Raw genomic sequence first — 25,757 nt, forward strand, 5'->3', positions numbered from 1 at the left:
GTTGAAAAATAGAGTGCCAGGGCATTCAAATAGAGGATTTACTGTAATAGTGATTCCGCTAGTTTATTTAAACTCCATATTCAGACTTCTTTTTATGGCCGTTTGTTATCTTCCCTTGTTTATACTTGATGCTTTCCTTAGGAAGCATATGGCGATGATCAGAGGTCAGCATTTTTAAAGAGAATGCAAAGTCGAGACAGAACTAGGTGACTGTCATTCATATCCAAGGAACAGCAACAGTTTCCTACTCAATTGATATGTAGGCACACTCAGCCGTCTCCTGTATATCTTCTGCTAGGATCTTTCTTTAGTATCTGTCTTCCTTGAGAGCTTGTGTAGTGCAGAGCATGCTTGTGACTGGTCAGCACCTTTCTTCCAAGTGGGATTTGTGTTACTGTGCTCATATTTTGATAGATGACTATAGCAGCAGTGGTGGTTTCGGTGGTGGTGGCTATGGCAGCGGTAAGCGAAGTGGTATGGATGATATAGATAGCTTTGATACCGCGAGGAATAGACGCATGAACACGGCCGAACAGGCTTTAGACAAAGTAACAACAGCGGTGAAGGATCTTTGGAGCAATCGTCCGAAGACCTATGCTGGCAGGCCCGATGACTTCGGGTAGGCTTTTATCTTATATTTTCTGGAGCTTGTAGTTCGGTTTAACTCAGTTCTGTCACCTCGCCTATTATTTGCGAATTATTTGCTTGCAGAGATGAGTTTCATGATGACGGTGGATACAACAGTCGGCAAAGTCCTGGTTATCGGGACGACTTTGATGACCTTGGCACCCATTCCTCCAAGTCAGTAACTAGTCCTACACACAGCTACTCCAAGAAGGTGCGTCCATGCTGCATCTCTACTCTTGCTATCTTATTAGCCTCTAGTCTATCTCCTGTTGTCTTCATGGCAGATATGCCTGTCTGTCTGTCTGTCCTGCTTTATAGTTTAGAACATGTTTGATTTGCTTTTGTTACGATACTTTTCACTCTCCATTTCCTATCACTTGAGTCATTTTCTGCAGTATACGTTGTCAGTCGCTGCTTGTCATGGAAGATTATCAACATAAGCTTGTTGCCTTCATCTATGGCCGCTTATCTTGAAGGCTGTAATATTGATGGCTGACGTATCGATGTAATATTCTCATTTTATGGTCAGGGTGTTTATTATACCGGTGCTGCTGTTCATTCCATTAGTCTTGACTTGCAGGCTGATAAATTTGATGAGGATGATGATGATTTCAACCCTCGTGGTATTGTAACTAATGGTGCTTCTAAGCATAAGCAAGATAAGCCAGGTTAGTGCGTATCACTTGTCCTACTAGTCCTACTATATATGTAAAGTGTCGAGGCCGTCTTTAAACTCCCTCATGATGTAGAGTTCTCTTAACAAAGTATTACCTTGCGTTTTTTTGCTCTCTTGAATGGGTGCTGTCGGTTCGTGGATAAAGGCAAGGGGAATTTTTACATTTTTATGTTTTAAGGCATTTAAACAGTAGAGCTTGCTAGATTACTTATCTGTAGTAAAACATTAAGATAACCTTGCGATAAAGTTGGGGTCATGGAGAGATTTTTATCATGGCCATGTTGATCGTTGTCATTTTTATCATCGTCATGTTTATCGTCATCATGTTTATCATCGTCGTGTTAATCATTGTCATGTTTATCGTCGTCATGTTTATCGTCGCCATGTTTATCATCGTCATGTCTATCGTCATCTTGTTTACCGTGTCATGTTTATCGTTGTCATGTGTATCGTCGTCATGTTTATCGTCGTCATGTTTATCGTCGTCATGTTTATCGTCGTCATGTTAATCATCATCATTTTATCGTCATCATGTTTATCGTTGTCATGTTTATTGTCACCATGTTTATCATCGTCATGTCTATCGTCATCATGTTTACCGTGTCATGTTTATCGTCGTCATGTTGATCCTCGTCATGTCTATCGTCATGTTTATCGTCGCCGTGTTAATCGTTTTCATGTTGATCATCGTCATGTTTATCATGGTCATGTTTTACGATTCCAAGCTTTTGTTGTCCTTAATTTGCCCACTTTATTGTTGCTGTTTCATTCACGTGAAGTAGCATGACTTCGTGTCAGTTTTTGGTATTGAAAAACAAGAAAGAAAATGTTAACACTAGCGTGTTGAAGTTCATCCACTGTCATACGCTTGATTCATATAATGCCTTTGAGGAGAAACATTTCTGCTTCTCCCCGTAACACCTTTATAACAATGCCTTAAAGTTCATACCAAACCCCAGAGATAATGAGTAAGCTTCTCGTTGTTTCATTTGTTTGAGGAAGCAAGTTATACCATAGCAATATCATAGCTGAATTAGTTCAGCACCCGACTCATGGTTGTTAAAACACAAGACAAAAGTCGAGCGAGTGTTATTGCAATTAATCAACAGAGCTAAAGGATGAGTGAAAATAGCTTTGTTTCGTGACATACTCTACTCAGCCTTCGCTGACTACAGCTCATCTGATTTGTTCTATTTCTAGTACTTGAGTGTACAGACAAAAAGCAAGTGCTTCGGCAAGGTTTGGTGACAGTGTCAGTTTGCTCTGCTGCTGTTGCATTTTATTGCTGCATGTTGTGCTATAGTAAAGACATGTTCAGCAGGTGCTTGTTCAGCAGGTGCTGCTGTATAGTATAGATGTTCATTTACAATGTGACCTCTCACTATTCTCACTATTGAGCAAATTCTTTTAGATGATGAGTTTGCCGATTTTTCAAACTTTGGAGGGGACAATTCCAATACACAGTATGTAGTCTAATGCTCCATTCTTCTCCTTGTATGATATCCTATATCTTTGCTGGATAGTAAACATGAATATCTATTTGTGTTTTCTCAAACAACTTAAGAACTCGTCTCATAGGACTATGCTTCTTTGCTTGGTCACTGTTTGAATTTTTTGTGTGTTTCTTTTATTAATACAACGAAATTGCTTTGCACTACCAGACAGGGAGAATTTGCGGACTTCGCAGCAGCTCCTGCTGCTAGTTTTCCTTCACCACCGTCTGGCTCTAACAGCCCTGCGGCTACAGCCAATGACATTCAGCCTAGTTTGGCAGCAAGGAATACAAGCGCTAATCTGATGGATGACTTGCAAGGCTTATCACTCAACTCACCTGCAGTGAGTACCTTGTGCTCTTGTCTTTGACCAAGGTTTAGTTGAGATCTAGTTTTGCTCTGAATACATGGCCATTGTAAGTTGCTTAGCTTGCTATTGTTGATCCAAGTACACTCAAGGATTGTATCAGTATTTGAAATATGTTGCCAATCAAAAGTGAATCCTTAGAAAGGACTATTTTCCCATCGCTTTAGGTATACATATTTAGTTGCTCTCGGTTTTTGGAACCAATTATCAGGTTATTAGATTAGCATGCTTCGCACAGCTTATTCCTACCAGATGTGAATATCTGTTTGAGCAGCTATCGATTCAAAACTATCGGTGGATAACATATCAACTGTGTTATCCACTTTTTCTGTGTCTGTCTGGCGGCATTGTGACCTTTTCTTGAGACGGCAAATATTTCTGAATTTAATGGATCCTTGGTGGACGCTTCAAATTTACATCTACTATATCTATTAAATTATGACCTTTTTAAAGTAAATTGCAATTTTGTTGTAAGCGGTTTGGTTCACCATCTTTAAAAATGGAGCTTGTACCAGGCAAGCTTTCAATGTTTTACATTAGCTTTCCATTTTGGGCAATCAATAGACAGCTGAGCAATGGTGCTGGTTTGATGCCAATATTGATCTGCAAAAGAGTAGCATGTAGGTTATCATAGTCAGTACTTGTTAACATTCTCTAGTCTTGCTCGAATGACTTGCAGCATGCATGGCGGTGGCTTGCCTTGTTACAAAACATCTAACAAGAATCATTATTGACCTGACAGTTTATATCTCTTTTGTAGATGTATTTATGTTTCTTCATGCTAAATCCATTTATCTTCTCATTGGACAAGTTTATTTTTTTTGATATTACATATTTAATTTCTTCAAATGAAATAGATTCATGCTTTTTCTCTGGTATGGGTTTGTTTTTTTTTAATAGCATGTATTTATTTTCTTCTAGCGACACCTGTCTATGTTTTTCTTGTGGGTTAGATGTAGCTTCCTTTATACTTGCCATTTTAGGGAGCCGAGCCAGTCTCTTTACAACCTTCCAATACCAGTAATCTCATGGGTGGGGACTTGCTGGCATCGACGGGACCTTCTGTTATGCAACCCATTGGTATGGGACAACAGCCTTTAGCTTCACAGCCCATGGGGTCGCAACCTCTAGTCGCACAACCAATGGGCTCGCAGCTCTTGGCTTCTCAACCAATAAGCTCACAGCCTCTACCTTCACAACCAATGGGCTCACTGTTCCAAGCATCACAACCAATAAGCACGCAACCATTAGTCGCGCAGCCGTTGGGCGCGCAGTATCCTTCAGAAAACATTTTATCCATGACAAACTCTATGAGTATTCACAACAGCGCAGCTGGGACAAAAATGGGACCAAGCCTGACAACTGCGGGGCTACCAGCAACACAGCAATCACAGATGGTCAGTGGATTAACTATTATACAAGTCTGTAATATGATTTGTCTCTCACTTTATCTGATAGAATTTCGTGTAGTCTTCCTTTGTGAGCTTCATGTCTTCAGTTACTTGCGCCAACTTCCTCTAGGACATATGAACGTCGTAATATTCATAGTGATCATCTTGACACATTTCCACTTAATGGTTGGATTTCTCTGTTTCCATGATACTTGCTAAGCTTGTAACTGTTTCATCTAAATCAACCATGATTAGGCAATTACATACTCGAAGTTGTCCCATCTAAATCACCATGATGAGGCAATTACATACTCAGAGTTTACCTATTCGCTACAGACTTTTACAATGATATAGTTTATTTGCTAGCTTTACTGTTGACATTTTTATTTTATTAAACAAACAGAAGTGGAATGTCTTCACCCAGCTCCAAAGGAAAAGTTGTGTTTAATGTTAACCCTGTGGAAGTGTTATGCATTTTGTTTGCGTTGTAAAGTTCTTAGCAAAGATGGCAACAGCTACTACATACTGCTTCACAAAGCTGTAAAAGGCCTACATTCAATTGAAACTGGACGAATTCCCATAGTATGAAAAACTTGTCATCAGACTTCCTTTCAATGCCTCCAGGGGTTTTGATTCCTGGTAGATTGTATTGCAGCTAGCTTGACAATAATAGTTTGATTACAAAAATAGCTCTGTATAACACATTCACATCTATTGTCGTACAATAGAAACACTTCCAGCAACAGGTTGATAATCTGTAACTGTTATTAGGCACCAACACTTGAAATAACCTTTTTAACCTTTGTAACATGTAAGTATATATGTCAACAAGTTATGTGACTTTCTAACCAGTTGGTAAAATGGCTTGGGACTCACTGGTTTTCCATAAAAAAGTCCCATAATTTGTTGCATTTGGTATTATTATTGGTGAACAAAGGTAATGGTCGCAAAAGTTACCTTTTGAAAGTTCAGCAATGCAGTATTTAATACTCTGTCACTCATCTGCCACCTTTTACATCAATCGAGTAAGATTATTGCTGGCATTGTTATAAAAGAGTTTACAACTGCTACACACCAGAGTAAATTATATGTATTATGAAGCTAAGTCTGCCTAGTTTTATCAATGATGAGTTTTAAACTATACGTATATACAGGTTATTTTAATACGTTTGTTATAGATCATTTGTTATATCTGTTCATACACATTCTAAATCCAGCCATGACATCAGTTTGCTTTAGTTTATGGAAAGCAACTGTTGGCTCATGTAAAAGTCCGTTGTTGGCAGGATCAGCTTCATCAAACACATTTGACGCAATATTTCCACAGACTGACATTGGCATCAAAACTTTCAAGTTCATTTTGCTATTTAATCAATGTATTTGCTGCAAGCAGCTATTTTCAGTTTATTGGAATAAAACAATATAACAGCAATATAACAGCATCACCATTTCAAATTCTTTAATTTGTGTACTAACAGCTTGTAACAAAAAATTTCCTTTGTTCCAAATATGTTAAACTTATTTGTTGGATGCTATGAAGGAGGAGCTGTGGTTCACTAGGACATTCAACTTTCAACAAATTATCATGTTGAATGCATCTATAATACATAAATACTATTGTCGCCTTACGGTTATTTGGTGGAGACAGCAGATACATCTGCATTGAGATCCTGATGTGAATTAGAGATGGCAGTTATATATTGACATGTATTAATATTTATTTAGCTCTTCAAGTAGCCCGTCTTTAGCGTTGTACTCGCGTTTGCAGCTTGCCAACTCGACATGGAATAACACTGGTGTAAAAGTCAACATTGACTTGGACAATCTCGGGCGGGTGAGCCAGAAGACAGCTGCGCCGAGCATGAACCAACTGGCAAGTAAGTCGGTGTACCACCCATTCTTAGTGTTATGTGCTGTTGGCTAAAACTGCTCTTTAATTACTACGACTATCATAGTCTATAAAAATCATGTAGCGATGTAGAACAATCATTATATTTTCTCCCTGCGTCCAACTGGTTGATGGCTCATGAATAGCGCTTTTTGTAATCGGCTCATATGATAATTAAATGTTTAGGTTCGGTGTAGTTCAATGTATAGACAAAACTTTGTTAACTGTTAACAGTTAACTTATTAACTGTTGTTAACTTAAGTGGGAATATTACCAAAAGACACTTGCTTACAGTAATATTATTTTATAATTAGGACCTGTTACCTTCAGCATTTACATAATTAACTCTTAATGTCCTGGTCATTAAATCGATAGTATTGACCTGAATCCTGGCTGCCTCCGATGCCACGTTGAAGCAAACATGGTAATTAATCATATTTTCTAAATGGATAACAGCATAGTTATTGCTATTATATGGTTTAACCAGGCTTTTTGTAGAATTATGTATGTAAATACTACATTATCAGCACAGTTCCCTTTGTAATGTATAATCAAACCTCTATTTATCATCACCCCAACTTATGAATCTTTCAAAATAACCTGTAAAATTAAAGTAGTTTTTACACATAATTATGTTTTGAGAATTATTTCCTTAGTCATATGATTCAATTGTTTTAATTCTTTGCATAATTATATATCTGCAGTGTTTATAGTAGAGTTGTCATGTTTTTGGGCTGTGGAACAAATTAACTGTGCATTATTTTGCGAATAATCGCTCCTACAACATAGGACAGTTCAACTTCATGTGTAGAGATTTTTCCTATGCGAAGTGTTGCTAAAGTCCAACTTTTCAGATTCAAATTCAACATGAAATTGATAAAGATATAAATATAGCCTAACATAGATTTTCTAGACTTTAAATTAACATACCATAACTTCTATATATTTTTTGTTGAAGTTTGATAATATTTACATTAGACCCTCTCCACTTCTCTTATTTCATGTGGTCCATTTTGTGCCACATTAATTTCACTTCTCCGCAATGACAAGGAGGTCATATAAATTTTTAAAGACTTGATCCAAATACTTTTACTCATGGTTTTTATGTCGTCTTCCAATTTTGAAGAAAGCATTGCCGTATAATTTGCTTATGACTACTGCTCGCCTTGGTCTTGTTGGGATCCATCATTTAAACACTATAAAAGACTTCAGTCTATCTGAGCACCGGGGAACCAAACTAAGTGAAAGAGAACTGTGTACATATGTACTGGTTTACAGAGCTGCAATGTTTCAAGAAACTTGATTACATGGGATATTGAGCCTAATATTTCTTAAAAGTTTACCTCAATTGTCAAAAGTTCGTATATCAAGGGGATCATCAGTCGAGGTTTGACTCCGGTCTATATACTGCATTTTAAAACTACTAGTGGTCATTTGAACAGGAAATAATAGGAAACCGATTCAATAAAAATGCAAGCCGATTGTCCTAGCTGCAATAATATTCTTTGTGTAGCGATACAAATAATTAATTTGGTAGCGAAAACATAACATGCAATTTTTATTTTTGTACACAAAGTACTAGAAAAGTTAATAATTTGTTGAAGAGCTATCTAATGCTGTTCCTTACCACCTCTGCTTGTAAGTCTAAGTGCTTTGTATGTACGAGTTTCTCAAAAGAACATGTAGTTGGCATATTGACCATTTACTATTCTGACAGCTAGTGGTAGGTTATCGTCTAGAAACATTCTATCTCTACACATCTGTAATTCAAGTAAAAGATACCATACATTACATATTCTTTGTTTTAACTTTTCATGCTTGGATAAGATAAAAATCGTAATTAATGAGCTGAAAAAAATAAACATTCAGAGTTGTAGCTGGTTGAAATTTGATGCAATCGCTAATCAATTAAACCTATGATCATGGACATGGTAGGTACTCCAGGCAAACAGCAAGGTACACCAATGATGCACGCTAGTGTCGCTCAGCCGATGATGCAAGCCCAGATGCCCATGGGGATGGCACCTCAGCAGCAAGGGAGGCCCATGGGGCAAATGTCCGCACCTCAAGGAAATATGATGATGGGCAATACACCTATGATGGGTATGTGTGAATTGGCTTGACTGTTTTCTCAGTGCAAAGGATTGTTTGCATCTGTGAAGGTAAATGTAAACTTACTGACGGTATTGCATGTATCTGACTGCGGAAAAGGGAATGACTAGCCAATCGTTTGGATTATTTCTGCAAGGTAAATGCTATGCATCTTGCCATAAACAGTTATGCGCTAGGTAAGGCATTTCCTTGTAAGAGATAGTTATGCGCAATGTCTGTATCCTTGTAAGAGATAGTTTTGTGAAAAGGTCTGTTTGACCGCTACCATTTTCCACCACTCCACGATTCATGGAGTACAAATGTGGGTATCTAAGAAGCAAAGCAAGTGCTTACCTGTTTCTTGGTTTTTTTATTAATCCGTTGTGCAACTATGTTACAAACTTCATTAGCCGTCATTATATGAGTATACAGTATATATATATATATATATACATATTTGTAACATAGTTGTTTTACTATTATTAAATTAGCGCTTATGAGTTAGAATTAACCATCAACACGTCATAGGAAAATGTCAAATTTAGCGAAAGTTACGGACAAGATATGGTTGTCCCACGACCAAACGAGCGGGAGCGAAGTTTGAGAGTTTTTATGATAAATGAATGTGCACACAACATGAAAATTATTCGTTAACAACGTCGCAAACCCTTGTTTCAAAATCTCATCAACAAATTTAACCATCGTTTTGTAGAGTCGTTAAAGTATAATAACGATACAAAACACATATAAGCCTATTTAAATATGTTACCAAGTCTTTGTAAATTGTCGACAGTCTCTTAAAAATTACCCTTCTGATCGGATTATACACAAATAGACAAATTAATTTGGCCGAAATTCGTTACAAAACGCTTGACAAGCTTGGTTTAATAAAAGTTAAGACCGGTAAACGAAACGCTGAGCGACAGAATAGAATCATTAAGTCGTGCGCATTTCACGAAAAAATAACGTGCACATTTCACCAGTCTATAGCATTGTCGAACTGCCGAAGGTTTCTGTAATTAACGTAGAAGTACAGAAATCGTTTCTTTTTTGCCGATTTCAAAGTAACTGACATTTTGAAAACTTTTGAGCGCTTTGGTATTCTAACTGATGTCCAAAGCAGTGAAAGTAAAGGAAATGACGATGATATTTTTTAACGATCGTGAGATTATTACAATATTTAATTAAAAATTTAGATGACTATTGAAGTGTAATAGTCGCACTAACAACATCGATGATGGGTAATATGTTACTGTTATTATTTTTTGTAAATAGTTTTGTTAACCCTTTCGCGGGCAAATTTTCAAAACTAAATCAGACTCCCATGGGCGAATTAATTTTCCAAAAAATCAATTTTTTTTTAAAAGGTTCATACACTTTTCTGTGTGTTATTATGTGCATATATCTATGTTTAAAGGTGCATATGTATACATGTATATGTCCATAGGCATATATATATTTTATAAACAAATAAAAATGTATAACATAAAATATATGCTTTTCATAATAATTGTCTATTTACGAACGATATTTTCGAAAGCATTCTCCTTTACAAGGCCCACATCACAGTCTTTGCACCATGTACTTATTCGTGTAACAAAGAGCTCCCACCAAAATGTACTTCCTGGATTGACAGGCTCAAAAAACTTTTCAAAATACTCTACTGGTTGAGCATTTACTGGGAGTAAATACTGAGCCTGTCACTGCTATAAACTGCTGAATTGTAGGAGATTTATCCCTGTTTATGTTGGTTATATTCTTCCAAGCACTGGCATCACTCCTACTCACATCCTCATCATTACTGCTACCAGCCTTTTCATCACTGTCACTTCCAGATGTAAAGTCATTCCAATCACAATCCAAACCTGATTCACTGTCATCTCTTGCTACTAAATCTAAAGTCACTGTCAGCTCTGAATCTCTTAGTAATTTCGGTACTAGTACTTGCTTTATTAGAATAATCTTGGGAGGTTCTTTTAGAAGTCGCCATGACGGTAAACTAAAGTCAAACTCTCGAAAAATTTGGTAAATAAAAGCTAAAACCGAAGCAAGAAAAATAAAAGTTGATAAATTATTTAGAACAATTTACTACTTTTTTTCAAAAGTTTATTTATTCATCACTGCTAAAAATGATCGTTTTTTTCAACCGTAAAGTCAATTTTTGAGGCTAACCGAAACTACTATATCGTAGCTTGCTATTGGTAAAAAAAGTAAACAGAAAACAGCATTTAGCTAACCAGAAACTGCAATAATAAAATACGTTACCGAAACGACAAAAACGTCGCACTGCCTATTAGCAGCCGTATCGCAAAGCGACAAAAACATCGCTCTGCCCGCGAAAGGGTTAAATAGATTTTCTAAAAATCTATATAAATATCACAACTTCTTGATATTGTTAGCTATCACGTTTTGAAATGTAAACAAAATTGTGCACTGGTTTTCTATTATTACTGTATTACTATATTAATAATATTGGCTATTCTAATAATATCAGTGCATTTTACTTCTATTGGCCAATATTGCATTTCTCCTATTGTCCTATTGCAGGGGGAGAGATATAAACATATAATATTTTCCTTTCATTATTGCTGTTTGTCATGACCAAACACTTCTTAAATAGATTTTCTAAAATCTATATAAATATCACAACTTCTCGATATTGTTAGCTATGACGTTTTGAAATGTAAACAAAATTGTGCATTGGTTTTCTATTGTTACTATATTAATAATATTGGTTATTCTAATAATATCAGTGCATTTTACTTCTAATATTGGCCAATATTGCATTTTTCCTATTGCAGGGGAAAATATAAACATATAATCTTTTCCTTTCATTATTGCTGTTTGTTGTATATAATAATACCCACACCCAGTACATTACAGCTACCATTGTAGTTATCCTATTGCGCTGCAGTGCCATTTGACTGCTAATATTGCATTTCTCAACCATCAGTACCCTTTCTTTTTTCCAATATCACTTTGGTCGTGGGCTGTATGACCGTGGAATTTCTAGTATTAAAAAACTCAGCTTCCAAATTGTTACTGTTGTCCTTTTGCAATTGCACCTCTTCAACACTGTCTACTAACTAAAAATATTGATAACAGAAACCGGTATTTAACATTACACTGATCTATGTCATTTTGTAAACCCGAATCCATCACTTAATTTTTTTTCAAATGTAATCCTAACCTACTCTTGCATCTTATCAAATTGCATGAAAGTTAAATTTAGTCGCTACAAAAGAAGATTGGATTGATTTAGAAACAACTCTTACAATTCTGTTAAAAACAGTCTTAAGCCGTGGTCACACGGGCACCGAACCGAACTAAATGACGCAACACGACGTCGTTTTCAGCTCTAAAAAGTTCGGCTGAGGACATTTCTGGCCGAAGCGAACTATTTCGGTACTGCTCGAAATTTCGTGCCGAACCCTTGCTCTTATTGGCTGGTTAAAATTCTAGAATTCTAGCGAGCACGCGTCTCATTTTTTCTTACGTGCGTGTGAGTTAAGTTAAAAAAGAAATGGGACGATACTTTTATTTCGTTAAATAAACAACATGAAGCAATTTACGACAAGGTTCACCCGGACTTGTGATTGGGTTGCATAAATGTAAGATGTTGCACTTAGGTTTTGCATAAATGTAGAGGAGTGGTTGTGATTTTCCTTCGTGTAGAATATAAGTAATGTGTCATATTCATCCTGATGAACTATCGTTGACTGATTAATTTATGTAAAACCACAGTACTATGATAAAGACTGTTTTTGTTTGTTATGTACTCAGCATAGAAAAACATTCATATGTTAATAAAAAAAATATAATTATGTTGATGGGAAGGGTTAGCAAAATATTTGTATCGAGTGATTTATTTTGAGCAGCCGAACGATCTTCTGATAAATCTGCTGTGTAATTATAATTTATAATTGTTCCTCAAAGTTTTTTTGTTTACAATAGAAATATTTAACTCAAATACATAACAACTACTAATGAAACCGTGTCCTGTCTCTATACGTATGGTATCTAGGAATCGAAGTTACTTCGGTGGCCGTGTGACATGTGCCACGAACCGAACCAGCCTCCAAACCGAACCGATCCTACGTCGGTTCGGTGCTCGTGTGACCACGCCTTCAGTCTGCACTATACTTGGAATTAGTCTACACCAGTCACTAGTGCATTTTGTATTTCACATCCTGGTATTGTTATATTTACAGGCTGTACTACATCTCGCATAGCTTCACTTGACTCAGTTGCATTTTTGCAGGAATGCCAGCTGTAAATCAATCATATTCTCAAACTGGTGTTATGCAACAAACTCCTCAACAGCGGGCCATGCAGCAGCGGGCTGATAGTGCATTTGCGGGTCTTGGAGCTCTCCACTAACTCAGAAAAGCCAAGAATATACATTCACTTCCAGCGATAGATCCATTTCTAACTTATTTTTCGCATCATTTTTGAAACCATTTGTTTACAATATGTCAGTGTTGCAAGAGTCATGCATTATTTGTGATTTTCGAAACATTTGTCTTCATGAATATACACCGAATTGCTAAGAATGATAGCGTTATTTTTTATACTATAGCACATATTATTTTGATTTTTGGTATAATTTAAAAAATTCCAGTCAGCAATATTTGCTACTATATAAATAATGTAACATATAAAGCAGATCAGCATTTCTTTTTACGGCAGTGAGGGTATGTATTATAAAAATTTATACAAAAATACAAGCTTTAAATATGTACAAGTGAAGCGATGAAGATAGACAATCTAATTATTTTTATAGATTAAAGAGCAGGTCGTAGTCTGCGACTCAGTTGAATATCCTTTACCATGACCGTAACCCTTTTCGCATGAGCAGCACATATATTTGCATCTTTGAACATACTCGTTAGGTATGCCTCAGTTGCCTAGAAAAAGACGTAACAGGTATATAAAAACTATACAAATAAACAGACTGATCTTTAGTAGGCCAGATCTAAGGAATAAGTTCATCCTAGCCTTTACATGGCAACTAATAGCTAAAGATGGTTGCGGTGTAAAGTCCCAATAATAAATGTTCTGGTTACTAGAGATACCTGTAAGTATGAAATAATGGGTGGTGAGCTGTACGACAGCAGCCATACGGACTACACACACTAGCTAATACAGTATAATAAGCTTTTACGTAATACACAGGTATTATTACATTTATATTGCACCTCAAATGGAGAGCAAATTAGTTATTCGGAGGCTTCACTTAAAAAACTGGAAAGGATGCCCTGCTAATCCGCGGTGCACTAAGTGTAAAAGGTAAAAAGAACACTGCCTAAGAATTAGGAATGGTAGCACTGGCACTATAATGTTTTTGTCCACAATAAAAAACCATAAAAAGATTGTCTATTACCGCGGGCTAACTTGGCGAGTTGAATAAAATCGAGAATATGATGAATTTTAACATCAGCCGATCGCTATACAAACATCGACTGTATCAACATATTTACTACAACGCGAGAACCATTAGTTTGATTGGCTTGCTTGGGAGGCCAGAGGAGAGTTGAAATATACGGTACCTTGTCATGGTTGATATTATGCAAATGCTGAAAATATGTGTTGAAGAAACAATTTTTTTAACAAATGGCACTTTTTAGAAAATAAGGGCTAGGCAAGAAACTGCTTGATTTTTATTGTTTATGTAACTGTTTATGTTACTTTTTAAGTTTATGTAACTGCAAGAGTTGGTCACACTTGACAAAAGGAGACCTGGTGCATAAACATTTGCTGCACGAGTACAGACAATAGTGCAAGCTATGGACAAATAGATGACCAATGAGAATTGGCCTTATTGGAATAAAGGCCATGACATTTGCTCCGGATGATGTAAAGTTTGTAAACAATTAAGCTTTTCCTACGATACCAACAATCCAAAAGGATACATGTTTGCCATATACGTAGGAGGCCTTAAACGATAATGATTTTCTAATTGATTGAGAGTGAATCTCCAACATAAATGATGCAATCAAAGTTCGCTTCAACGAAATCGGCCAATTTGACTGATCACTTGAGCATAGCATGAAAACTGACACAACACTGCTTAAAACAAACTGCTTAGCTTAAAACGGGTTCCCATTGAGTTATCAGTGTGTGAGTGAGGCCAGTTTGGTCCTCTTTCCTAATTAACACCCAGATAAAAGGTGACCGCATTTAACTATTGAGATGACTTCACTAGTACAACTGCTACAATAACAAATTGTTTCATAAGGAAATACTCTAGATTAAAATATAAAGTTATCTGTCCTGTAACCATATTCGTGAAATGCATAAACTTCACCACAGACAGACTTTGAAGTTGGACAAATTTGATGCTACATTTGATCAGAGCGGAGCAAAGTTTGAGGATTTTTAAGAAATTCAAATGAGTTGGTGTTAACCAGAATATCATACAAAGTATTATGAAGTACATGTAATTGATATTTGCTAGAGATAGGGGTAGCGTGTGCGCTGCGCATTGGCTGTACAATGCCATATTGAGACCACCTGTGCATAGTCAAGAATCGTCTCACCTTACCTCTTGTAACGCACAAATAGCCGTTGCGTTCCAACACAGGTGCCGGTATTGTAATTTTTGAGCTATCTCACGCACCTGCAAAAAATAGAACGAGGAAGTGGTTTTATAGCAATAGAGCAGCAACACAGACATTGTATACTGCAACCTACCAAATCAATTTGGCTGCAAATTGGAATTTGTACTTAAATTCACCGGCCATCTACAAGCACTGGCCTTAAAGATTGACTTGCAACAAAATTAACATTACAGTTATTTGGTATCAAAAGATTCACCATGTCTTACTCTGTTGTGTTATAGGTGCAAAATATATGGGAATGTGATTACAAGCTCAAAAACGAAAAGCCGCCGTAGATTGGAATCTGTTTATTCATCTGACGTAGTCATTCCAGTTTGGTTATCGTCTTGTCACGTATGTTCTCACGTGAATTGAAAAGCCAATAAAAAGCTTAATGTAAAACTTATCATAGCACTAGTTTATGACAAACACTCCGGGTTTTACCGAAGACCCCGTATCAAATATAGATGCTCGCTACTTTACAGTTTTCTTTCGGCATTATTCAATCGTCAAGTCGTAATCTGATCACGTGACCCAATACTTCGCAAATAATTTTTGCAGCTCGTTTCGATTATCACAGGTAACCAACAGGCTCATCATGATTATCAGACAATGATATATACTCCTTCGAGGTAAGGTTAAAAAGTTTAACGATCTTTTACGGTAATTTATAAGATATCAGTGCAAAAAGTGACGGCATTACAATGACGATAAAACAGACGCGTAAAAACAATAGACATGGTTTTATTGAATGCGTGAAGTATATTTGTGAAAATATTTCGACGAATGAGGTTGCATGAAAGTGTAAACAGAAACCATCCTGTAACAACTACGTCCCATTTGAGCCGTTTTGGAAAGCGAATCCAAACTAGGGCGGTCTCGTGTGGCTGCGATTAACTGTTCGTTTTTTAGCTTTTAAGAGCTTGTAATCACATTTCCATATATTTTGCACCTACAACACAACAGAGTAAGACATGGTGAATCTTATGATACCAAATAACTGTAATGTGAATTTTGTTGCAAGTCAACATTTAATATGGACAAATACTTAGTAGTAATAATATAATTAAGGAATCAATAGGACAGATGGCTTTGTATGAATACACCTTTGCTCCAAAGGCACAGTGTACAAACTTTGTATATGCCAGTCTTTAAAGTTTTTTGTGTGTTGTACTTATTGCTTGTAATGCTAGCACGTACCAAACGAGAGAAAGGCAACTTTCGCAAGAGGAGATGGGTAGTTTGTTCAAGCTTACGTATTTCACGCTCGGCTCTTGTACCCTGGCGGAAGCGGCGCCGGGATCTTACTGGCTTATCTGCAACTGTTAGGTGTGAATACCGAGAACATGTCAATAGGTAACATACATGAAGGTCATTTGATGGAGGATATAAGCTAAAGATGGATCACTCACCTCTACTTCTATCTGGACATGCTGGGCTCTTACCGAGAGATTTTGATGGTGAACGGCTACTTGTGGATGGTGAACGGCTACTTGTGGATGGTGAACGGCTACTTGTGAATGGTGAACGGCGCTGCGGATTTTTGGCTTTCTTGCGACACATGCTGATGTTTCAATTCGATCCTGCAAATATTTTAATACATTGTGCATTATACATCTATGTATATATTTCTCAAAGTATGTGTGTGTCCTTTCAGCTATAGCTACTATTAGAATAGCGTAGCTGGACAATGCTGACGCAATGTATTGGCGTACCGTCATTAGAAGCCTAATAGCTTACTGGAATTTTCCATTGGCTATGAGCCAGGCTAATTGCTTGAAAGTTACAGTTGTTGGTCAAATTTTAAAACCTTTACAGTTGCTTTTATTTTTCTCTTAATATATTTCAACTACACAAAACACTTCACTCATGATATGTAGTTTGAAGGTTAGAATGGGAAATGTTGTTATATGTTAAAGGTTGACTTGCAACAAAATTAACATTACAGTTATTTGGTATCAAAAGATTCACCATGTCTTACTCTGCTGTGTTGTGAGTGCAAAATATGTGGAAATGTGATTACAAGCTCTTAGAAGCTCAAAAGCGAACAGCTAACTCTTTGGCTGGGGAACGATCAAAATGTCGTTTACCGGTTGCGTGGGGAAATGACATTTATGTCGCTTTCGGTAGACGTTTATAAAGCTGTCGCCTAGTAACGTTAAACAAAGGATATGAACACTAGTAAGTTTTAAATATCATCAATGAGATATTGGTCGATGATTTACAATATGAAACGATTATCTGAGAGGCGTTGCTTTGTGCTAAATGCTAAGCAAATCGTGCCTCCTTGGAAAAGAATAAAAGTTGGAAAAACCAGTCAACATGGGCTCGACTTTCAAAACGGTAAAATAAAAGATTATTGATCCTGCGATCGTTAGTGATTTTTTGTCTGATCAGAATAAAAATAATTCAAATGATAGAAGTGATGTAAACTTTTTGGACTTTTAATATACATGGAATATACAGAGAAAACGATCGTTATGGTGGCTCACACGGCTACGTTATAGCGTTTGACTCTACCAAAAAAAAATGCTCCCAAGCATTTCATACAGGGACAATTGCACATGGTTGTATTTTTCTTTTTGAGTAGTAGATATATAAATGAATGTTTATGTACAAAAAGTTTTGTTCATAGAAATAAATTTAAGATTTGAGCTATGCATGTTCATAAAATATCGATTTTATTTAATTTTCTAAAATAAATTACATGAGTTTCGGTTGTTTTTGGGGGCTTATACCCGGTCAAAGGGTTAATCGCCGCCATCACGAAAACGCCGTAGGTTGGAATCAATTCATTTCTCTGACGTACTCAAGCAATTTGGTTATTGTTTTGACACGTTATGTTATGACGTAAATTGAAAGGCCAATAAAAGGCTCAATATAAAACTTCTCGTAGCACTAGTTTATGACTAACTCTTCGGGTTTTACAAAAAGCCCGTATCAAATATAGATGCTCGCTACTTTACAGTTTTGTTTCGGCTTGGTCTAATCGTCTTGTTGTAATTTGATCATGTGGCCCATACTTCCTGTCAAACAGTGCGAATAATTTCTGCAGTGTTTCTCGACTATCACAGGGGACTAACAGACTTGTCATGTTTATCAGAGGATGATATGCACTCCTTCGAAATGAGCTTAAAAAATTGAACAAATTTTTACGATGGGTTTTGAAATATCACTGATCAAAGTGACAGCATTACAATGATGATGAAACAGACGCGTAAGGATAATAGTCATGGTTTTATTGAATGCGAAAAGTATATTTGCGAAAATATTTCAACGAATGAGGTTGCATGAAAGTGCAAACAGAAGCCATCTTGGTCAACTATATTCCATTTGAGCCATTTTGGAAAGGGATTCTAATCTACGGCGTTTTCATGATGGCTGTGATTAACTGTTCGTTTTTTAGCTTTAAAGAGCTTGTAATCACATTTCCACATATTTTGCACTTACAACACCGCAGAGTAAGACATGGTGAATCTTTTGGGACCAAATAACTGTAATGTGAATTTCGTTGCAAGTAAACCTTTAAATACAAATCAATTTTCTGTCCAAAGACTTTTTTATTACCTGGCAACGCCGGGTAGAACAGCTAGTATATATATATATACTAGCTGTGCTAGTATATATATATATACTAGCTGTGCTAGTATATACATATATATATATACTAGCACATTTACACATACTAGCACAATATACTAGTATATTTTCACATACTTTGAGAAATATACAGTATATATATATATTTCTCAAAGTATGTGAAAATATACTAGTATATTGTGCTAGTATGTGTAAATGTGCTAATATATATATACATGTATATGTACATGTATATACTAGCACAGCTAGTATATATATATATATAAATATATATATATATATATATATACTAGCTGTTCTACCCGGCGTTGCCAGGTAATAAAAAAGTCTTTGGACAGAAAATTGATTTGTATTTAAAGGTTTAAAGGTCTTTGTGCAAAGCTCATCACATTTGTGATTTGAGCACTCTGGTGCCAGCACATTGACTTTCTTAAGTCCGTGAGGCAACCTAGTTGTTTCATGGCAGGAAATCAACTCTCATTGGTAATGGGATTTATGTCCCTTGCCAAAGCTCTGAGCTGCACCGATGAGGCGTCAATAGCTGAAACAGTACAGGCTGTAGCATGATTATATGCTCCCTCACTTCGGTTTGGTTGAGCACTCTGTGAGAGGTGCGGCACTATTAGCCTTTGTGCAAAGCTCATCACATTTGTGATTTGAGCACTCTGGTGCCAGCACATTGACTTTCTTAAAGTCCGTGAGGCAACCTAGTTGTTTCATGGCAGGAAGTCAACTCTCATTGGTAATGGGATTTGTGTCCCTTGCCAAAGCTCGGAGCTGCACTGATGAGGCTTCAATAGCCGAAACAGTACTGTCTGTAGCATGAGTATATATATATAAAAATTGTTTCCTCACCCCGGATGGGTGGTAAATTCTGCTCTAACTCGGGTCTCCTACCAGAGACCTGGGAGTTTGAGCACTCGCCTCAAGATCTTAGCTGTTCCCAATAGCGCACTTTTCTGCAACTCACCTGAGTTGATTGTTGTTGGTATTTGGGCAAGCCACATTTTATGCGCCGGTGTTATTGCGCCCAGTGCCCCAATGACTACTGGGATTACAGTTGTTCTTACATTCCAGCATTTTTTAATCTCTTCTCCAAGAGGGAGATATTTCTCTGCCTTTTCTCTTTCTTTGCTTGCTATATTGTAGTCATTGGGTACTGCTATATCTATTATAGTAGCCCTCTTGTTCTCCTTGTCTACCACCACTATATCTGGTTGGTTTGCTAGGACTTGCTTGTCAATTCGGATGTAGAAGTCCCAGAGGATCTTAGCGCGGTCATTTTCATTGACCTTACCAGGAGCTTCCCACCAGTGTTGCGGTTTATTAAGGCCATACTCATCACATAGACTTCTATACACAACACCTGCGACATGATTACGCTGCTCAGTGTATGCGTTTCCTGCTAGCTGCTTGCATCCACTGATGATGTGTTGGATGGTCTCAGGTGCATCTTTGCACAGTCTGCATCTAGGATCGTCTCTAGTGTGATAGATTTTCGTTTGGAGTTGCCTTGTTGGGAGCACTTGCTCCTGGGCTGCCATGATTAGTGACTCTGTATTGGCTGTTAGGTTTCCTTTGTTCAGCCACATATATGTCTGGTATATATATGTCTGGTATATATATGTCTGGTATATATATGTCTGGTATATATATGTCTGGTATATATATATGGTATATATATATGGTATATATATGGTATATATATATGGTATATATATATGGTATATATGGTATATATATGGTATATATATATATATATATACAGGACAGATAGCGCAGTTGGTAAGGTATCGGGACCATGATCATTAGGTCCTCGGTTCAAACCCCAACAACTGCACTTTTCTGGTGGTCCTTAGACAAAACCTTTGCTTGTATAACGTCTACAACCTCTATGATGAGTGCAATAACCAAAGCCATGCCGGCTCGGACGTCGCCCGGTCAAACAAGGTCCGCGCTGCCTGTAGCTGAACCAGGACAAGGCAGTGAAAAATGGGCTACTGGTTCAAAACGGATGAAATGGACTCGGACTGATAACACGGACCTCATGCAGTGCTACTTTATGAGTGAACCTCAAAAGTGGGGCTACATGGGAAGGATGCGTCAACTGTGGATAAACATGCGCCCTGAATTGCCACTAACCGCTAAGCAACTTGTAGCTCAGAGGAGTAACATAATCAAGCGGCACCTCATATCACAACTTGAGGTAGATGAAATTAGGGAAAAGTTCACCCAAGTAACCTCAACCAACGAGGAGTGCATATCAACACACACTGTCATGGATACACGATCATGTGTTGACTCACGGGCTGAAGAGGACATGCACTTGGACCTTGACCCAAGGGTGAAAGAGCTTGCGGAAAATATCATCAACAAGATGTCAGCTGCTAATGATTATGGAAGCAGGGTACCACTACGAAGAGTTAGCAAGGCCATACCTAAGAAGCTGTTAGAAGACATTAACATGGCACTGGAGTCGATCTCAACTGGATCAATCAGTGAGACTAATGCCTTAATCTACAGTACAGCAACCGTCATCTTGGAGGAGATGGATATTAAGCCAATGCCAACAAGGCTTCAAGCCATTCCATCCTGGCAGCTGAGGCTACAAAATAAGATCAAGGACTTGCGCAAGAAAGTTAGTAGGCTCAGTGAGAGATCTAACCACAGTTTGGAGCGTCCAAAAAGGGAAGCCACAATAGAAGCTCTAGAATCTGCCAAACAGCGGCTAGTAGCACTCTCGGCACGACTGAAGCGGTACACCAAAGAGCGAGATAACAAGAGAATGAACAAACTGTTCATCAATAATCCATCTAGAGTGTATTCCCAGTTCAAAGGTGAACTGCAGAGGCCAATGTCTGAGCCTCCCCGATCTAGCACTTCAAAGTTCTGGAAGGACATCTGGGAGAAAGAGACCACTCATAACACCACTGCAAATTGGCTGAAGAGGCTTAAAGAGAACCAACAACACACTGTGGCTCAGCAAGGACTCACCATCAGCAAAGACGACATTAAGTGCAGAGTGCAGCGTATGAAAAACTGGGCAGCACCTGGCCATGACATGATTCAAGCCTTCTGGTTAAAGAAATTGACATCACTTCACACTAGAATGGCTAAGCAGATGGAATACCTAATAGAACAAGGTGACCATCCAGAATGGCTGACCAAAGGACGAACTGTGCTTCTGATAAAAGATCCAAAGCAGGGGCCGATTCCCAAAAACTATCGACCAATAACGTGCTTGCCCACCACTTGGAAACTGCTCTCAGGAATAGTTGCAGACAAACTGGAAAAGCACATGAGTCACTATATGACCAGTGCTCAGAAAGGAATTGGGCGCAACACCCGAGGAGCTAAACATCAGTTACTGGTGGATCGGACGGTCTGTCAAGACAGCAGGAGAAGGCAAACCAATCTTGCCATGGCTTGGATTGACTACAGAAAGGCCTATGACTCAATTCCCCATAGTTGGATACTTGAGTGCCTCAGTATGTACAATGTTCACCCTGCTCTTGTGGCATTCATCAAGATGTCAATGACCAAATGGAAGACGGAACTGGAGGCTAATGGCAAAAAGCTGGCGAGTGTACAAATTAAGCGAGGCATCTATCAAGGTGACTCCTTATCACCGCTGCTCTTCTGCATATGCCTAAACCCTCTAAGCAATATGCTGGAGGAGACTCAATATGGGTACCAGTTTAAGAGTGGCACCAAGATAAACCACCTCTTCTACATGGATGACATCAAGCTGTACGCTAACAAAGAAAGGGACATTGATTCGCTAATACACCTCACTCAGGTATACAGCAAGGACATCGGAATGACCTTCGGTATTGAGAAATGTGGAAGGCTAATTATTAAGAAAGGCCATTCTATGCTCACAGATGGCCTAAGAATGCCAAATGGTACCATCAAAGATATAGAAGAAGGGTACAAGTACTTGGGGATTATGCAAAGCAACATCAACCACGAAGCCGAGGTACGTCACAAAGCCATTTCCGAATACAAGAAACGCCTTCGGCAGGTCTTACGGAGCCAGCTCAATGCCAAGAACCAAATCATGGCAATAAATACCTACGCACTGCCAGTAATAAGATATCCAGCAGGCATAATAAAGTGGACTGAGGAAGCCATCAAAGAAACAGATATAGCAACTCGTAAACTGCTGACCATGCATGGAGCACTCCACCCAAAATCTGATACTATTAGATTGTATCTTGATAGGAAAGATGGCGGTAGGGGACTCAAAAGTGTACAGCAGACAGTGAAAGAGGAGGAGCGAAGCATCAAAGCATATGCAGCCTCCATGGCCATCTCAGATAATTTGCTAGCTGAATTTCAATCGGCTGCTCTCACAACGGACCTATGCCCTGATGATGAGGAAATTGACTGGCATACGAAACCTCTTCATGGTGCTTACCACCAACAAATATCTAAGGTTGGCGATCTTCACCAGACATATATGTGGCTGAACAAAGGAAACCTAACGGCCAATACAGAGTCGCTAATCATGGCAGCCCAGGAGCAAGTGCTCCCAACAAGGCAACTCCAAACGAAAATCTATCACACTAGAGACGATCCTAGATGCAGACTGTGCAAAGATGCACCTGAGACCATCCAACACATCATCAGTGGATGCAGACAGCTAGCAGGGAACGCATACACTGAGCGGCATAATCATGTCGCAGGTATTGTGTATAGAAGTCTATGTGATGAGTATGGCCTTAATAAACCACAACACTGGTGGGAAGCTCCTGGTAAGGTCAATGAAAATGACCGCGCTAAGATCCTCTGGGACTTCTACATCCAAACTGACAAGCATGTCCTAGCAAACCAACCAGATATAGTGGTGGTAGACAAGGAGAACAAGAGGGCTACTATAATAGATATAGCAGTACCCAATGACTACAATATAGCCAGCAAAGAAAAAGAAAAGGTAGAAAAATATCTCCCTCTTGGAGAAGAAATTGAAAAATGCTGGAATGTAAGAACAACCGTAATCCCAGTAGTGATTGGGGCACTGGGCGCAATAACACCGGCGCATAAAATGTGGCTTGCCCAAATACCAACAACAATCAACTCAGGTGAGTTGCAGAAAAGTGCGCTATTGGGAACAGCTAAGATCTTGAGACGAGTGCTCAAACTCCCAGGTCTCTGGTAGGAGACCCGAGTTAGAGCAGAATTTACCACCCATACGGGGTATCCGGGGTGAGGAAACAATTTTTTTTATATATATATGGTGCCAGCACATTGACTTTCTTAGTCTGTGAGGCAACCTAGTTGTTTCATGGCAGGAAGTCAACTCTCATTGGTAGTGGGATTTGTGTCCCTTGGCAAAGCTCTGAGCTGCACTGATGAGGCTTCAATAGCCGAAACAGTACTGTCTGTAACATGAGTATATACATGTATATATATATTTGAGAAATATATATATATATATTTCTCAAAGTATGTGTGTGAATATGTGTGTGGGTGTGTGTCCCTCTAGGTATAGCTATTAAAATTTTGATTTGAAATTCTGCATCCTGATGCGATTTGAACTAACGACAAATGCATCGACAAGTTACTTATCGTACGCTCTACCATTGAGCTACAATGGCATAGTAATCATATATGTTTTCACATACCATATAAACCGTGCACGTGCTAATTATTTTAGCCTTGCAACCACGAGTTACAATGCTTCTGTTCAAAGATATTTGGGACCTAAGTATATGCAACGCATTGCTAATTCGTCTTTTTTCGTTAGGGCTAACTTATTCAGCCCCACAATAGCAGCAATAATTTATCTCAAACTTAAAATTTGGCGATTTGTGTACTGATTATATACAGTGGAACCTCGGCTCCTGGACGCTACGGTTCTAAACCAACTCGGTTCTCAACCAAAGATTCTGAGATTTGTTCGTCTCCGATCTCAAACATAAATTCGAGAGCATGCGCATTGGAATTGGAACAGCTCCGGAAACAGCATGGGAACATTCGTTAACAAACGGAGAAGCACTTTACGCTTTATAAATTGTTCACAAAAAGGGAGGAACCATCTGGGATGAAAAGATTTACCGAATAGATTTGCTAGAAAAATAACCCCTCCAGTGTGAGTTACCCTAAATTTTTTTGGAAGATGATTCTCCTTCAAAGATGTGAAGTAAACGTGCCATTGCTGTTCATATTTTCCTTTTCCTACAATTTTTGATCTATCTGATCTGTTGCATTTCTTTGCTGTTTCATTATAAATTTCTGCAATTTTTTGTCATTGTATCCTAACCATTAATGTTTTTGATGTTGGAAGAGCAAAACATACGGAATGTTTACTTTTGTTTTTTTTTCCATCTCCAAATAGAAAACCTTTTTTAAAATCAAACACGATCTATATTTACCCATTTTTATTTATAGTATGCAGTATACAGTACAGCTTATGGTGTAAAATGTAAAATACTTTACCAAAGCTGTTTTCTCGCCTTGGAATAGATTAAAATTTACTTACATTCATTCTAATGGGAAAAGTTGTTTCCGATCTCGAAGAACTCGGTTTTCGAACCGAAGTTTCCCTGTACGTTACTAAAAGATATACGTCGCTGAAAGTTATGAAATTTTAAATTCACAGTGGTTTGAAAACCTTTACAATTGTTTTATTTATTTTTAATTTAGTTGTAATGCACAAAACTTTTTCCTCATGATATTAAGGTTGAAAACCTTTCCAGTTGTTTTTATTTTCTCTTTTAATCTATTTCAACTACACAAAACACTTTTCTCATGATATGTAGTTTGAAAGTTAGAATAGCAAATGTTGTTATATGTTAAATACAAATCAATTTTCCGTCCAAAGAATTTTTCATTACTCGGGAAACGGCGGGTAGCACAGCTAGTCTATTATATATGAATCTCAAAATTTGTTTTTTGTTTGTCTATTGTTTGCTGCTGTCAATGTGTCCAGCTAGATCGATGAAGGTCTAGCAATGAAAAATCCCCGCCATACAGGAATTGAACCTGCAATCAATGCTGTTGCAAGTATCCTAACCACAAGG

At 37.8% G+C, this 25,757-nt stretch overlaps 2 protein-coding genes across 4 annotated transcripts in view; one reads left to right on the top strand and one right to left on the bottom strand.

Moving 5' to 3' along the window:
• LOC137410596 (clathrin interactor 1-like) overlaps nucleotides 1–13,086 on the top strand; it is a 30,379-nt gene extending 17,293 nt beyond the window's left edge. Inside the window, exons 5-13 of one of the 2 annotated variants that reach the window (XM_068096043.1) lie at nucleotides 431–619; nucleotides 712–838; nucleotides 1,208–1,295; nucleotides 2,715–2,766; nucleotides 2,965–3,139; nucleotides 4,147–4,560; nucleotides 6,323–6,431; nucleotides 8,378–8,545; nucleotides 12,795–13,086. In XM_068096043.1, coding sequence (XP_067952144.1) covers nucleotides 431–619; nucleotides 712–838; nucleotides 1,208–1,295; nucleotides 2,715–2,766; nucleotides 2,965–3,139; nucleotides 4,147–4,560; nucleotides 6,323–6,431; nucleotides 8,378–8,545; nucleotides 12,795–12,913 — 1,441 coding nt within the window. In that variant the 3' untranslated portion in view covers nucleotides 12,914–13,086. Of the gene's footprint in view, nucleotides 1–414; nucleotides 620–711; nucleotides 839–1,207; nucleotides 1,296–2,714; nucleotides 2,767–2,964; nucleotides 3,140–4,146; nucleotides 4,561–6,322; nucleotides 6,432–8,377; nucleotides 8,546–12,794 lie in introns of both variants that reach the window. The other variant, XM_068096042.1, reaches the window with a different exon arrangement.
• Nucleotides 13,087–13,301: 215 nt separating this feature from the next.
• LOC137387239 (histone H3.3 type c-like) lies at nucleotides 13,302–25,291 on the bottom strand. 2 transcript variants are annotated; one of them, XM_068073581.1, is made up of 5 exons: nucleotides 25,217–25,291; nucleotides 16,545–16,715; nucleotides 16,333–16,454; nucleotides 15,078–15,152; nucleotides 13,302–13,440 (listed from the first exon to the last, which is right to left on the bottom strand). In XM_068073581.1, the coding sequence occupies exons 2-5, from the start codon at nucleotides 16,693–16,695 to the stop codon at nucleotides 13,318–13,320; spliced, it is 471 nt and encodes a 156-aa protein (XP_067929682.1). In that variant the 5' UTR covers nucleotides 16,696–16,715; nucleotides 25,217–25,291; the 3' UTR covers nucleotides 13,302–13,317. The 2 variants fall into 2 exon arrangements, with proteins under 2 accessions (XP_067929682.1, XP_067929689.1); XM_068073588.1 differs by lacking the exon at nucleotides 25,217–25,291 and having other exon boundaries at nucleotides 16,578–16,982.
• Nucleotides 25,292–25,757: the final 466 nt, after the last annotated feature.

This window comes from Watersipora subatra, chromosome 1 (genome assembly GCF_963576615.1).
Source record: "Watersipora subatra chromosome 1, tzWatSuba1.1, whole genome shotgun sequence".
Taxonomy (NCBI): domain Eukaryota; kingdom Metazoa; phylum Bryozoa; class Gymnolaemata; order Cheilostomatida; family Watersiporidae; genus Watersipora; species Watersipora subatra.

What these genes read in the sequence shown, in the direction of transcription:
- LOC137387239 (XM_068073581.1), bottom strand. Translation starts at nt 16,695, where the DNA reads ATGTGTCGCAAGAAAGCCAAAAATCCGCAGCGCCGTTCACCATTCACA. An exon ending in AGTTGCCTTTCTCTCGTTTG is followed by an intron (nt 15,153 to 16,332) that starts GTACGTGCTAGC and finishes TATTTTTTGCAG; the next exon opens with GTGCGTGAGATAGCTCAAAA. An exon ending in CTATTTGTGCGTTACAAGAG is followed by an intron (nt 13,441 to 15,077) that starts GTAAGGTGAGAC and finishes GTCTTTTTCTAG; the next exon opens with GCAACTGAGGCATACCTAAC.